Source organism: Trachymyrmex septentrionalis, unplaced genomic scaffold (assembly GCF_001594115.1).
Source record: "Trachymyrmex septentrionalis isolate Tsep2-gDNA-1 unplaced genomic scaffold, Tsep1.0 scaffold52, whole genome shotgun sequence".
Lineage (NCBI taxonomy): Eukaryota > Metazoa > Arthropoda > Insecta > Hymenoptera > Formicidae > Trachymyrmex > Trachymyrmex septentrionalis.
The window spans coordinates 170,486-186,082 of record NW_017305694.1 but is presented as its reverse complement, the minus strand read 5'-3'; the positions used below and the strand labels follow the sequence as shown (position 1 = coordinate 186,082).

Genomic DNA, 15,597 nt, shown 5'->3' with positions numbered 1-15,597 from the left:
AAAAATGTACTTTAAATAAATGTTTTAAAATACTTAGGTCAAATCATATTTCATAATTACCCTTTCGGTTACTCAAGATAATTATTCGCGCTTCAATCTTATGCCGTACCTTATGATATATTAAGTATCTACTTTATATCTCTGACATATATATGTCAATTTTTCATACTTTAAGAGACTAATTATCAATTTTATCGATATTGTTACAGAGCTTCTTGCAGAGAAAATAAAACAGATTTAAGTTGTTATAAATGAGAAATCCGATAAGGGGTAAACCTTGCTGTTTAATTATTTACGTATAATATTTTAACAGAGATTTCATTTTGAGATAGATGCTATGCAGCTTGAAAAAAATAATTTAATCAAAGTGGTAAGTACTATTCTTATCCAGAAAAAAAATCTCCTTAAATGCAAAACTTTATTCAGCTACACAGCAAAAGGTAGATTACATTGTTACATTCAAAAGGCCATGGCATCGCATACACGGATACATCTCTTGACGGTTATCCTTGATATATCCACGTTTCGGCGATTGGAATGAAATTTATCAATGTGGTCGATCCCTTCTTCAGGATCTCCCATGCAGACCTGATAGAAGGAGAGAATGAGAGGCAGACGTGGACATAAGTGTAGCGTGGAGGTGGTGCCAGGCCCCTCCTTCTAATAAAAGCCGCTCACTAAGCGTCGCTATACAGACAGTAACAGAAAACCCCGAAGAGAGCAGGAGCCGCCGAGAGCTCCTTCAGGGCCACACACGAGATCTTTTTTTTTTTTTATTTAAAAAAAATTCGATTTTCACAGCGAACCGTGTGACGGATAATATCTGTGCGTGGTGAGTTTACACAAATCTCGCGTTTTTAACTCGATCAGCGTCTTTTCCGGGTAGCTGTGTACTCATCTTCAGTGTCGTGGAAAATTTATCATACGCGACAACCACGTGGCGAGGTGATGATAAGTGGGAAACTTTTGAGTTTCGTGTGTTCTCGAAGACGAGTGCAAACAGGCAAAGCTCGTGAGATATTCCTATCGCTTAACAAAATTAATAAAATTAAATATATATATTTGAATAGAATTATTGATAAAATGAAAAAATTGCAAATTTGTTTACACCCAAGAAATCAGTATAGAATATTATGGCATAATACAGTATTATTTTATATTTTATGAAAGTGCTCTTGAATCGCGATTTTCCGGAGAAATCTCTTTCCATCTGGACGCACAATTTCCTCCGTAATTACTTATCTGATGAAAACTCTGGAATTCTTTTCCGTACAATTAATAGTTTATAGAAATAAAATTTAAAAAAATATTATTTACGAGATTACTAATGTAAAAAATAATTTAAAGAATAGAGAGAGTAAAAAGAACACGGAAAGAAGTTAATATAGTGAAAAATCTTGAAATGGATCGGAACAGTAAGTTCCAAGTGAAAATTGAAATTTACAATCAGCATGAATTAAATTCGCCTATGCCTAAAGAATGTAAATTTTTTTTCTTCATATAAGAAGTCTCTCGGAAACATTCTCTTTATAACTACTTCGATTGCAAACTTATTTGTTCTCACTTTCTTTGCTCACAAAAAATAGAAAACAAAACTAATGACAAATTTCTTTATCATTAATTTTATCATTATAATATTAATTTAATGCTTCTTTTTACTAGTTGAGTAATTGTCTTCTCGAACTTAACTTTACGTAAAAAAACTTCAGAGTATATTTATTTTTAGAAAATAGAAAAAGATTTTTAATTTACGCATTATCGTATCATAATCGCAATGTAAATTATCCTTTGCAAGGTAGTAATGCAGGTGCTAATTAAAATTAATTATTATGTGGCCTCGAAAATAAAATATTGCAACACCGTCTACTTCCCAAGTAGACGTGATGTGTGCTGAATCTATATCGTCTTAATGCCATTATATCGCCATGATCCATCCTTAGCGTGCCAAATGCACGTGTAGTTATTTGCACTTACATTGGCATACTTTAACAAATAAAACTTTAAAGTTACGCGTGCATTAACAACAATGAAGAAAAATCTGGTAATAGCTACCAAATGTATTTTGTTTAGCGTATTGATGTAATATTTAGTAAATATTATCAAACACAATAATAATCAACAATTTGTCAATAATTACAAAAATGAGATAATAGTTAAAAAAAGAAAATTAACGTTTAGTTGATATTAGTTATATTAACCGAACGTTTAATTGCCATTATTTCACCAAAGCTTTAATAACTATACCATCTAAACTTGATTTAGTTTAGACTATTATCAGATCTTTTTCCAGAGAACGTTTCTCTCTTAGTAAAGACAAATATTTCCATAATTTTCCGTTTAAAATAAAATTAACCGGGAAAATTATTTCTTTTCGATTAAGTAATGTAAGAATAATTAAACACGTTTGTTGAGTTTTCTTTTTTGGTTTGTCGAAGGCTCTCACATACTTGTAACCGGTTTTCATGAACTGCGGTCAGCGTTTCAAAGTTTTACGTCACGAAACGCAATTTTTTGTTTGGTTGCAAGAAGCAAACAAATTTCCACTCGAAAAAGGAAACGTGAATTAATAAATAATCCTAATGCGGATATAAAATACAGCAAGCACCAGTGTGTTTTATTAAAATTGAGACTAATTAAAGAGCTCGTGCACTTTATCTCGCCTTTCCTCCCACCACCTTTGAAGACGCCAGCATAGCGTTCTCCACTTTCATTCCGTCGAAAGTGATAGTCGCGAACGGATCCATGTTCGAGAAAGGAGAGTCATTGCGTCTCTCTCCTTCGCTCTTTTCTCCATGCGCCTTCATGTTTCCTTCGTCTTGTCATGATCCTTGTGAACGATTTCCGCTTTACCTTGCAACTTGTCTTTGCGTGTCTGTATGGAGGGGAGGAAGGCGAGGAGGAATAAAGAGAGAGAGAGAACAAGAGATGTACTGAATACATCTTAGAAAATCATGAGAGAAGTAGAATTATGACCCGTGAAAAATCTTTCACTTTCATCATGCGCGCATTATATCCGGATATTTATTTTTACATCGCACGTGCTTCGAAAGAACGATTATTTCTAGAATAATTTAAAGAAGCCTGTACGAAATATATATAATATTAGAGTCGTTTTCGAAAAATTCGCGTACTGAGAGAAAAACATGATTGTAATTTAAACTATTATTATTGTAAATAATTTGATTATAATTTATAATTATTTTCAATGCCAAAACTATATATTTTTTGATAGAACTACAAATTAATATAAGACTGTAAATTATTACTAGTGTTATAGCAGTAATAGTAAACTGTAAAAATAGAGCTCCTAGATAATTATTTTACCATACAATTATAGTCACAAATACCAGACATTTTTCTCTCAGTCTATGGACTGCGATAAAGATCCGCTGAGTAATCCGTATCGCGTAGAATGAAAATTTGATTGTGAGAAATATGCGATATATTGCAACGGGTTAACGAGGAATTAATTGCTATCGTATTCATAAATACTTGATCATGTATATTAAAATAAACAAATATTATTTCCGCAGAATTCATCTATACGGACCAAGATGAGATTTACTATTTTAACGTTGACGGCTGTGCTTTGCCTCGCATTAGTGAGCTCGCATCCGCTTCCGGAAGACGGTCTCCGATCAGAGGTAAGCACGTGAGCGGCACATCTCATGCCTTTCTCTTTTAACATCGCCATCTATTTTGCGGAGATTAATTCGCGGCATTAACGGCTACTTCTCCCATGCATTATCGCTTAATTATCTAACACGAATGGCACGTGGCACGCAACTAACAGAGTTCGAGGCCGAATTTCAAGTGTGACATAGCGTGAAAATTTTACTACTTATTTTGCAATTAACAGTACGAGAGTTAATCGATTCCTGCGTAAAATTATGCATGACGGTTATAAAGATTTTCACTATGTCACTGAATAGCAATTTCAACATTTTCCATTAATCTTCATTTCTTCAGTGGTCTTATCTTTAATTCTTTTTCATATCGATTAAGGAGAAAGTCTGATTTGCAGAAAATAGTGTCGCAGAGAATTTCTCTATATCGAAATTACTAAATTAAGTATGGTTATTAATTACTAATAAACGATATGGGTGATCAAACGCAAAATGATTTCTTCTCGATCGCGAAAGTTCAGCTAGATTCCGGTCTGCGAACGTTAAATGCTCGATCGGTCTATCGAATTGATCGATTCGATGGTCGAAGATGACATTTTACTTTCGACGAGTCTTTCACTCGGACAATGTCACCGCGACGAAACTAATAGTAATATGAACAAAACGGCAATTGATATTTTATGACTATGTATTGTGCTTGTGGTTTATAGAACCGCAAATAAAAGTTTGTTTATTTAACAACGTGAAACTGGGAAATACTAGTAAACGCTGAATAAATTTTCCTTTCTATTCCCATTAATAAATACATTTTATCGCAAAAATGCTTATGGAGTTAATAAAATTTGCATGAGGTGCACTTCCACGTCGAACTTGCTCTGTAACGGGGTTGAAATCTTTTACGTTTGAAATATTATCCGTAAAATACACCGGAAATTTATTTTGTAATTCTTGATTCTTCGAATATGTGGCATTGCACGTTGTTACGATTGCTGTTACATTATTACATGACTCTGGAAATCATAGCTGTTACTTAAAGAGTTCTGTCAATAACTGCTATCACAGCTACTTAAACTTAGCGTTTACCATAATGTATTGATAATTATCATGGTTTGCGTAACTTGCCGTTACAATTTAAGATCATGCAATACGCTGAGCACGTGCGTAAATACCCTGGAAAAATGATTACCGGCCGAACGATTACATGACAATACAGGTAAATATAAAGAGAGTTATTCGTTTGAAAAACATTTTGCACTTAATGTCCGGGTACAAGCGCCTTCGTGCGGAGTTCAATGCTTCGGTTATGCGACCGTAAAGTACACGGTGTAACCCTCAAAGTATACGATCTGACGAAAACCCGGGTCGTCCGACCGGCTCTCGTCCTCGCTCCGACACTTTCACTGGCCGCCAACATCGGCGGAGTTACCGGACACTTTCTTCGGTCGATAGGCGTCCGATGGAAAGCTAGTGCGTACGCACAAGTGCAATTTAACAACACGGTGTGATATATGAAACATTGTATACAACAATTGTGTACAAACAAATTACTGGCCTTACGTCCGATCCGCATTTTCGCTCAGTCGAAGGATATGAGATAACAAAACGTGGTAGATATCGTGGATGATATTAGGGATAAGTAGATACAGACATAAATGATTAGGTGAATACGAACGTGAACAGTCTATTAGAAGTTTATAAAAAATCCATTAAGACATGTAAAGATGAATCATAGGATATAAATATGTTTAAGAACTTTTATTATTGTTGTTATTATTATAAATAGTATTACCATGGAAAGTGGTAATAATAAAAGTTTATAAGAAAGAACGATTTTACTAAAGTATCTAAGAATTTAGCTAAATACGGATCCAGAAAATAATTTTATCATCCATTAAAATGGTTAATAAGACGCTCAAACATAATGAGCAATCTTGTAGAAAATTTTGACATTCTACTAGCTTGAGTGTCCTACATAATAATTTTGATGGTTTAAAATGTTTAGACCTGTATCTAATTAAATTTTAAACTTTACTTTAGCAAAATTGTTTTCCTGTTTACTATACTAAATAATAGAACATATAATTAATTGCATAAATAATTTGAAAGTTGAAAGGTATATAGTAATACATTAAAGAACTATGTAAGGTATTAAAGAATTATATGAAAGCATGAATATAATCATATAGAAGAGGATGTATTTGTATGTTATTTTGATATATGTATTAATTTTTTCTTATCTTCAATTTCTAAGATTTTTAAACATACAAAAATAAATTTACAAGCAAAATTTCTCACTCAAAGTTGATTTGGACGAATGAATACGAAGGTGATCATATGAATGTGAAACGAGGTTTGAGGGAAAGTGTACCATATAATGCTTCGGTTGAGCAACATTTGGGTTTGGTTCCCGCCCATTGGCCAATCTAGCTCCATCAGTACGAAATTTAATGCGAAACTGATATAAAGTATACTCTGTACTCAAATCACCTGTCGTAAAACAGGCTGTCCTTCTTGATGACACAAATATAGTCGAATGTTGACATTTCGTAATTTCGACTAAATTAGCTGTATATGATACCAGAATTTTGTAACTTTAATATATTCGTACCCGCGCAATCTTTTTTTTTTTTTTTAGATAAATGCCCGAGAATGAGTACATTTAATTGATTCTCACGATCAACATCGGCGTAATAGCTGTCTTTATTATCATAATATATAATAAATTTTAATTGTAATATATAAATCCCGGTTAATGAAAATTTGTTTTGTGTCTTCGTGAAGAAAATAACAAAATCGGTTCAATATCTAGTGGCGCTAAATTAATGATCCTTGCTTGGTTAGCATCTAACATAAAGAACATTACACAACACAATTACCTTAACGCACTCTCAAACGCACTAAATTCCACAGCCTTTACCGTTTTCAGTAGGAGAGGGAAAATCAGGTACATGGCAGGTACATAGCTTGGCGTTATATTTTAACGCCACTTTGACAAAAACAAATTATTTTAACAAAAATGGCAAAAGTATTCCTTTGGCAATTCCTTCTTCATCATTATCATAATTCAAATTACTGTCTAACGCTTTGCGAGACATGTATCTTCACTGCTCTATAGGTTGAAAGATTCCAGTTCATACATACTTAAAAGCTCTTACGTAACTGCAGGAGTCCACGTGACTACTTACTTTAAGTAGATAGCGATTTTCTCGTAATCAAACACTGGCTTATTAATCCGTAAATGTGTATAGCCCCAAAGATTTGAGATCTACGAGGTGTATCAATTGAAACCCAATAACGCTTGATATCCTGCGATTATTAGATGAAAAGCATCTTCGCTATCATAAAGATCCAAATTTAAATAGCTGTCGTATGACAGGGCCAACAAGAAAACTTTCTTTCAGGCCCTTGATCGGCTGGTGATGACCGAAGCCGACAGCGAGGCTGCCTTGAGGAGCAAAAGGACTATTGGCATTCTACGACAGCTCTTCCCCGATATTTCCCAGGTGAGCAGTCGTTGATACACGAATGTCAGAGAAATCCTGCAGAAGGCCAGGACTAGACTGACACGCGTCTATACGCCGAGCGGCGTTTTATAGACGAAAATGTACATAAATTATCATCACAGATATTGTATACCTGATCTCGACAAACATTATCAAGAAGCAGTAAAACGTCCTTGAGCGATTCGCATCATCAGGCTGAAACGCACTAAGAATTTTTGACACTCTCCAATTAGAATTTTGTTTTCGTCGATCTGTGCCGTATAGAACTGTGCCGTAGAAAAAAGCAATATTCGCTGAATACATCAGCCTTACATTCTTACCGAGAAAGTAACGCATACGATTTGAGAGGCAGCCAACCCATTAGCCAACTACCCTTTGCTCATTCACTCGTACGCTCACGTACGGATCGATTTGTTTTGATCTCATTCCAATGAGTATGTTCCGCATGAAGAGAACGGAAGCGGTTCGTCATGCTCCACGCTAATAAAAAAGAATAATTGCGTCTCCGTCGATTCTTCCTGTTAGCTATATGAGATTTCTCGTGTTCTGTTTTTTTCTTTCTTTTTCTGAGTCCTCACTCAGATCTGCAGTATCAGTTACATAATGAAAATTTTCACAAGAGAACAATAACTTTATTAGGGGAAGTTTTATTACGGTCCGAATAAAAAAAGTTCGCGCAGTGCAAAATAAATTATTCATCGACGGAGTAAGAGAGGCTCTATCTATAAAAACTAAACATTCTCGGGAAAGTTTCTTTCTTGCGTGTGAAATTCCTTCTGGCCGCCTATTGAGTTGTTCACGAATAACTTCCTAATTTGACTAATAATACGTTGTGCGATTTTTTTGTCTTGTTAGCAAATGGCTTCCTCGGCATTGGCCAGCAACGCCGGGTTTTTTATGCATGCGGTTGCATGTGCGTGCACGTGCACGACAATGGCGATTGATTTAGTAACAAACCTTTGCAGAATAGCGTGAGTTAGTTATCTCACATTGCCGCGAAGTCGCAGTTTGCGCGAGCCGGAAGATTGTTTGTGGAGGAATGTCGAAATTTCTCCGGCAGCGTCCTCGAATGATTGAACGAACGCATGAAGAGTTGATGACGGTCGCACGAAGTGACATTGTAAGGTCTCTCCCGGGTTACGGAACAACTGCATTTCGAAGAGAACCATGTTTAATTCTGTCTTTGTATTAAAAATAGGATCGTAAAATTCTCACAAAATACCTACTTCACTGAGCGCCGAGTATTATGTAATAGCGGTAAACCTGATTTCCTATGACTTATAGCGCTGTTGAAAGGAAATCCAAGCCTGGTAATAAGAGATAATGCGATAAGAAACAATAAGTCAGTCATACTTAAACACAGCGTCAATCAATTAATTACACAAATATTTATTAACTAGCAGAACGATTGATCGGATATTTACGAGTAAAAAGATCCTCGTACAGGCCGAAGAAAACGTCATAAGTCCATGTCATTTATAAATAATAAAATGTCAACGATGTTACTGCCATGTGTTGATCGATATCATCCACTGATCACGCGACTGCAAAGTGATGTCTTGAAGTCAGAATAAAAAAAAAGGAGGAAGATCTATCACACTACGCTGCAAGACTCTCCAGCAAAGGCCTGTTATTTTCTAGAGAATCGAATCAAAGGTCAACTCTATTATCGGAGAAATCATTCGTGTCCTTGGTCCGGTCATCCTCCGCAATCTTCTTGGCGGCGGCATGGGCAATACCTCAGGCGTCGAGAGGAGCGACGAAGGTACAAGCGTAGTGGGCAAGTCGCCCTTTGATGATGATGAGGAAGATGAATCCACGTCAGCTGGCTCGAATAATGCTTCCAAGGTGTCGATCTCTTTGCCAACGTTTCCACCTGATGAGGAGGAAACGTTTAACTCCTCTTCGTCTACTACCTCATCCTCGATAATGACGGCAGAAAGCAGAGCCAACATTGTCGACACTACGACGACCACTACAACAACATCAACGACATCAATGACACCGTCTTTATCAGAAAACGAGGTTACCACTACGCAGTGACTGATTGATCAACAGCTCGGTAAAAATTTCGAGGTCATGACCTTGAGGAATCTTTATGAGAAATACAGAATTACAGAATTGCCTTGCAGAATGCCTTACCGCGCATTCAGGACTGCTGCGGCACTGCCCTGTCTACTTTGTGTGCTAATTATTCATTGGGTACTTGAGAAAACGAGGATCGAATCGATCGACCACTCAGCTCTCGAAGGATTTAATTACCGCTAAGTTACCGCGCAACTAGGACTGCCGCGGCTGCGCACGTTTTTTCTCGTTACGGTTGCTAACTATTTTTGTCCTCATGTTTGCTATTTATCTAGCTATTAATCGATTAATGTTGCATTGGCAACTCATGTTGCTACGATCTTTTATTACGATCTTATTTCACCAAAGTCACAGAATCTGTAAAAAGTTTTTTTCTATTGATTCTGGGTCCTTCCATCTTATTATTTCAATTATCATTATCGTGTTTCTCGTTTACGATTCATATTATATGTTTATATACATACAGAGTGTTCGAAAATATATGAGAAAATAGGAGTAATTCTAATTGATAAAATAAGAGACAGAAATTAAGAATGACAAAATTATAATTAAAATTTTTTAATACAAAGTTTTTTTTATTTATAAATGTTTAAATTAAATGTAGTATCTACATAAGAAAATAAATGTCTAAATGCCTAAAGCATTTTTGTCATAATGCCTGAAGTACATAAATATTTAATATAATTAGAAAATAAAGTCTCCATTGAAATTTTGTTATTCTTAATTTTATAAATATTCTAGATGTTTAAATAGTAGTAAAAGCATCTAATGATTTAAACATTTATAATTATAAGAATGCAGTTTTATCTTTGATTAATGACTTTTCATCTTATTTTATTATTTAGAATAACTCATTAAATTCTCTCTCACCTGTTGCTGCACACTTCGTATATGTATATTCGCAGAATCATTTAAAACCTATTCTATTCAAAACTTTTATCTCTTCGTCATCTAACTCTGGCATAAATTCAAGATCAGACTTTAACATTTGTATCGTTTAGCATATTTCTTTCTTCATGAAATTCTGAAGCCACGTTCCAACTGCTAGATTATTTTTTAATTCAAATTTGAAAGTTTATCTTAAAACAATCTTTTCACAAATAGCCTTCTTCGGCTTTTCGTTCTGTCATCTCTATCTTCGGTATGCTAATCATTTTTTAGTCATTAGCTGTTGCAGAATAAATCAGTAATAATCGTATTTATAATAATCTTAAAAAATAACTTCTGTTTACGTTTTTTATATTATATCTATCAATATTATTGTGTGTATGCGTGTATGTGTGTGTGCGCGTGTGTACATACATATATGAATTTCAAATAATACTTGCAAATAACATTGTCCGACAAAGTTTGACCTTTTTTATGGCAACCACGACCCGCATTTCATTATATTATAGATTCAAGATTGCCTGAATCCAAATCCAGCAAAAGTTGCCCATTTCGTTTGACCATAAAAAATTGATAAATATAGCAAAAAAAAACTCTGTTTTTAACTTATATTACTCGATTTATCTCCAAAACGTGATAGGCATCTTTTGCTGGCGGATTCAATCTATTAAGATCTTAAATCTATTAAGAAATGCTGGCCGCAATTTTTTGTTCGATTGTGTTATTAGCAATCATCGATCCACTACTCAACTTTTCGTTTGATGATTCATTGACGATTACGTAATGTCCGAGATAGTATAATTTAACATAAATAACATATTTGTTGAAAACATTCTGTTTAATTTGCTATTAATGTGCTATTTGTACCGCTTATTGATTATGCATGTTATATACTGTGTAATGTATCGTTTATAATTCGCATGTTACTTGTTTTGACTTGATTGTTATATAATATAAATGTAGTTAAAAGATTTGAAAGTATTATACAGTATTAATTATATTTTAATTCTAATGCACAAAAAAGCTCAATCGAAAAGTAACTATAAATTCATGTAAGGAAAGTGATATACATCATGAATAATTTATAAAAAACGTTGTCGAAATATTGCATAATCCTAACAACATTTTACACACCTTGGAATTATGCAGGCGACCTACTTGTCATATGATTGTGATTTTTTGTGTATTTCTCCTTGTTGAAAAAATTAACAATGATCGATCGATTAATAATAAATCATTAACAATCTATGTCACAATATATCTATAGTTGTTGCTTATGCTACAAAATGCACATATAAAATGTATATGATGAAACGAATAAGTTGCTCTTTATTCGCTCCAGCAAAAAATCGCGAGACTTCGTAACTTATTATTTGAAGCCTTATTCTCCAGACATATCGTATACCAAAATACTATAATATATGTATATTATAATGTACGTATCATATATTATAGATTTTTGTATACAATATAAATTCAGGAATAGAAACCCTGATTCTTGTCAGCCATAGAAAACGATTTTTTTACAGGACGTGAACCCAGAATCAGAGAATCGAGTAAACGAGATCGGATCGGAATCACAGAACAACGAGGTGCGAGTGCAATTCGCGGACGAAGTGCCGAGCGACAGTTCGCCGCAAGAGTTGACGCCATTGGATGAAACTGAGACGGAGGAGGATGAGAATAGAAACAAGAGATTCCTCTTTGGTTTCGGCGGCGGTTCAGGTGGAGGCGCCGGGTCAGGCAATTTTCTCTTCGACATTATCAGGGTGAGTTGCATTGTCTTAGACATAACTTCCTTTGATAACGCTGCGTAAAAAATGGAGATTGGAATCATACTCAAGAGAAGATGGGAAATGGGGAAAGCAGGTTCGCGGTTCCATTGTATAAGTCTACAATAAGTTTTTAAGCCTTAAGCCATAAGAAATACGTATACGAATTACGGTTAATTAATCTCTCCTCGCATTTGACTGTAATTGGTCAATTTTTTTATGGCTTAAGGCTTAAAACATTTATTCCGTAGATCCGGACTAACGGTGCGCCGAGTGATCAATCTCGAATACACTTAATATTCTAGTAACGGGCGAGTAACTGCAAGGTTACTATCTGCAGACGGCAGTGAAAGTGCGCAACCGAATTGCCTTTAACCACCGCTGCACCATCTGTTACTATCCCAAGGTTCCTGACCTAGGCACGATCGGGCGATAGAATTGCCTTAGTCAAGATTCTCGCCAAAGCAAATGTCCTTGATTAAAGTCCATACGATGAAATTCGCGGTTTCATATATGCAACGCTAGAGAAATGCCGCGAGTTAGTTAAACTAAGAATTAGCAATACTAGGAGATAGTAGGGGTAACAACTGCTTTACTGTCATTGCAAATACTATTTGTGGTCTGATCAATGTTAATCGTTGTTACAAAAAAATACTTATTCTCCTAGATAATTGAAGTCCTTTCCTTCCGTTTTCAATATTTTTTATGAGAGTGTTGAAACGACAATCAAACTTGAAATGATATGTATCGATAAAATAGATTTTTAAGTTCAATGTAAAAACATTATGTATTTCTTGCCTTGCTATATTCTATATATCGCATAAATACTAGATTATGTATACTCAAACTTTTCTAGAGAGTACAAATAAAGTTGTCTAAAAGATAACTAAATTGTTATAAAGATATCTTTTAATGAAAGTATATAATCGAAAAAATGACTAAAAGACGACAAATATCGCACTGCGACATCATCTTTATAGATGTTTCCATGATAATTAAAAGATGATTTCTGTATGTACATATCTTTTAGTTGTCTTTCAGACTTCTTTTAATTTTTATATTCTCGCACATATGTATAATATCAGATTCCTGAATTAATTTTTACACAAAACTGAACGAAATGGTATGACTGTCAATATATAATACATCCCATTTATGAGTCCTGCAATGCTTGCTGTATTCTGTATGCAAGAGTCATTATTCTTTCATTATAGTTAGGACATGTATGTGAAATACTTTTATTTAAAACACAGTTTTTACAATACAAATATATTTTGTATTTTGTATTTCAGCGGAGTACATAAAAAATACGCATTTTGTAATTAAAATTGAAAAATTGTAAGTTTTTTGTACTTTGTAATTCAAATAATAAACTGATTGTTAATCTTAATATTTGAAATACAAAATACAAAATACTTTTATGTGCTCTCATGAAATACATATTTGAAATACAAAATAGAAAATATTTGCATGTGCTTCGTTGAAATGCATAATACAAAGTACAATTGTCTTACAAATACTGTTATTTTTTAAATAAAAGTATTTCGCAAATACTCGTACATGCTCAGCTCTAATCATAATCCCCTTTGAGAACTCGATTTCAAAAAATATAAATTTTATTAGTGTTTATTAGAACGCAAGTGAAATTTTTCGTAATACTGCACTTTTTATTCTATTCTGTACGTTTTCAAATACGAGAAACTGAATTCCATCCGTTTGATGGCGATCCCGCGTACTGCTCGCAAGTGACGAAAAGTACTAAAATAACAGAAAGGTAATTTTTTCATGTTACCTTTTCGATAAGACAAAAAGACACCTTCTAGTCAACTTTTCGTTTTGTCGAAAAGACAACAAAATAAAATTACATAACCATCAGAAATTATATCCGGATATTATTAATGTCATAAAATCGCGTCGATTAAGATGGGCAGGTCACGCGGCGCGTATGGATGAGAATCGAATTGCATATAAAGTACTAATTGGTAAACCGGATGGGAAAAGACCATTGGGTAGACCAAGACGTAGATGGGAAGAAAATATTAGAATGGACCTTAACGAAATGGGGTACGAGGGTCACAAATGGAGGGATCTGGCTCAGGGACGGGAACAGTGGCGGGATTTGGTATTTGCGGCAATGAGCTTTCGAGTTCCTAACGCCTAATAATAATAATAATAATAACCATCAGAAATATATAATTACCAAACAATACTTCCCATTAGGATCCCATAAATAGGATGTATTTTGATAGTCACACAATTTTATTTAATTACGTATAAAAATTAATTCAGTGCCCATACAACACTCTTCCAGAGATGTTTTTACGAATGTTCTCAGAACGTTTGGACATTCTTAGGATGTTTTTCAAAATTCCCTTAAAAATATGTGATAAATGGGGAGTCTGATGCTATTAAAAATCATATGTACCAAAGTATAAAAATTAAAAAGGTTTTGAAGACAAAAAGATATCTATAAAGAAATTATCTTCTACGATACGTTCCGAGTTATGCATGAGGTGCATGATGCATTATTTATTTCTGTTGTTCACAAAATAATGAAGAAGAGTAAAATGGTACGTCATGCGCTTCGTGCGTAACTCGGAACGCACTCTAAAGACTGCAGCACAGACTTTTGTATAACGCACAACACGTAATGCATAAGAAAATGAAGTCAAAGTCCTTCCTTTTCATAAAATAAAAAACTCTGGTTGGTTAAATTTCTTATGCCGTATGTGTTATTCGTTATACAACAGTCTGTGCACCCCGCTTTAGATATCATATGAATAAGGCTATAAAGATGATTAGTGATGCGAGATTTATTTTAAGATCGCAGCACAGACTTTTGCATAATGCACAAATGTATAAAAAAATCAACCAGTCAAAGTTTTTTTTTTGTGAAATGAAAGGAAAGAAAGAATTCTTATTGGTTGATTCTCTTACGCACTGTGTGTTATGCATTATGCAAAAGTCTGTGCTACGACCTTAAAACGGAAAGCATAGTGTATAATGATAGTGTATAATGATAAGAATTCTTCCTTTCCTTCTGTTTTACAAAAAAAAAAGAACTTTGACTGATTGGTTAATTTTTTTTTGACGAGAATGGACCAATCAAAATCCTTTATTCCCTTCCTTATTTACATGAAATAAAAGATTCTGATTGGCTGATTTTCATATGCTTTATGTGTAAGAATCCGTGCTCCCCTGATTTAGCCACCTTTTCATCAATATTCCTTTACTAAAAGATATCTTTATAATAATTTATCATCTAGGTTTTTAGTCATCTTTTAGACGAATTTGTGTTTTTTGAGATAAAAGTGAATAAAGAAAAATTAGTAATTTCTTTATTTTTTTCCTATTTTGGACACAAAATATATCAGAGCCAAATATTAGCATGTGTATTTTGATCGTGAAAAAAAATTTAATTATTTTGTGAATAGTACAAGTATAATACACACACACACACACACACACACACACAAAGTAATTAGTTACACAGTATGGAATAAAAAAGGTATTCATTTGCTTCAAAAACATTTTTAATTAATTAATTATTTATAATGCTCGGAATTAGTTGCACATTTCGGGCCGATTCCTGAAAAGCCGGCTTTACTCCTATTATCGCTCAATGCTCGATGGTCGAGTCGCGCGCGGATGTATATCACAATCAGTAGTGCACTATAAGAAATATGCTGCAACTGTACCTTTTAGCAAATTATCAGTAAAATG

At 34.1% G+C, this 15,597-nt stretch overlaps 1 protein-coding gene across 2 annotated transcripts in view; it reads left to right on the top strand.

Annotated features, from left to right (window-relative positions):
- Window positions 1-690: 690 nt before the first annotated feature.
- LOC108751858 overlaps window positions 691-15,597 on the top strand; it is a 32,602-nt gene continuing 17,695 nt past the window's right edge. For both annotated transcript variants that reach the window (XM_018492326.1, XM_018492327.1), the window contains exons 1-4: window positions 691-832; window positions 3,534-3,644; window positions 7,028-7,129; window positions 11,632-11,871. In XM_018492326.1, the coding sequence (XP_018347828.1) occupies window positions 3,555-3,644; window positions 7,028-7,129; window positions 11,632-11,871 (432 nt within the window). In that variant the 5' untranslated portion in view covers window positions 691-832; window positions 3,534-3,554. The remainder of the gene's footprint in view (window positions 833-3,533; window positions 3,645-7,027; window positions 7,130-11,631; window positions 11,872-15,597) is intronic.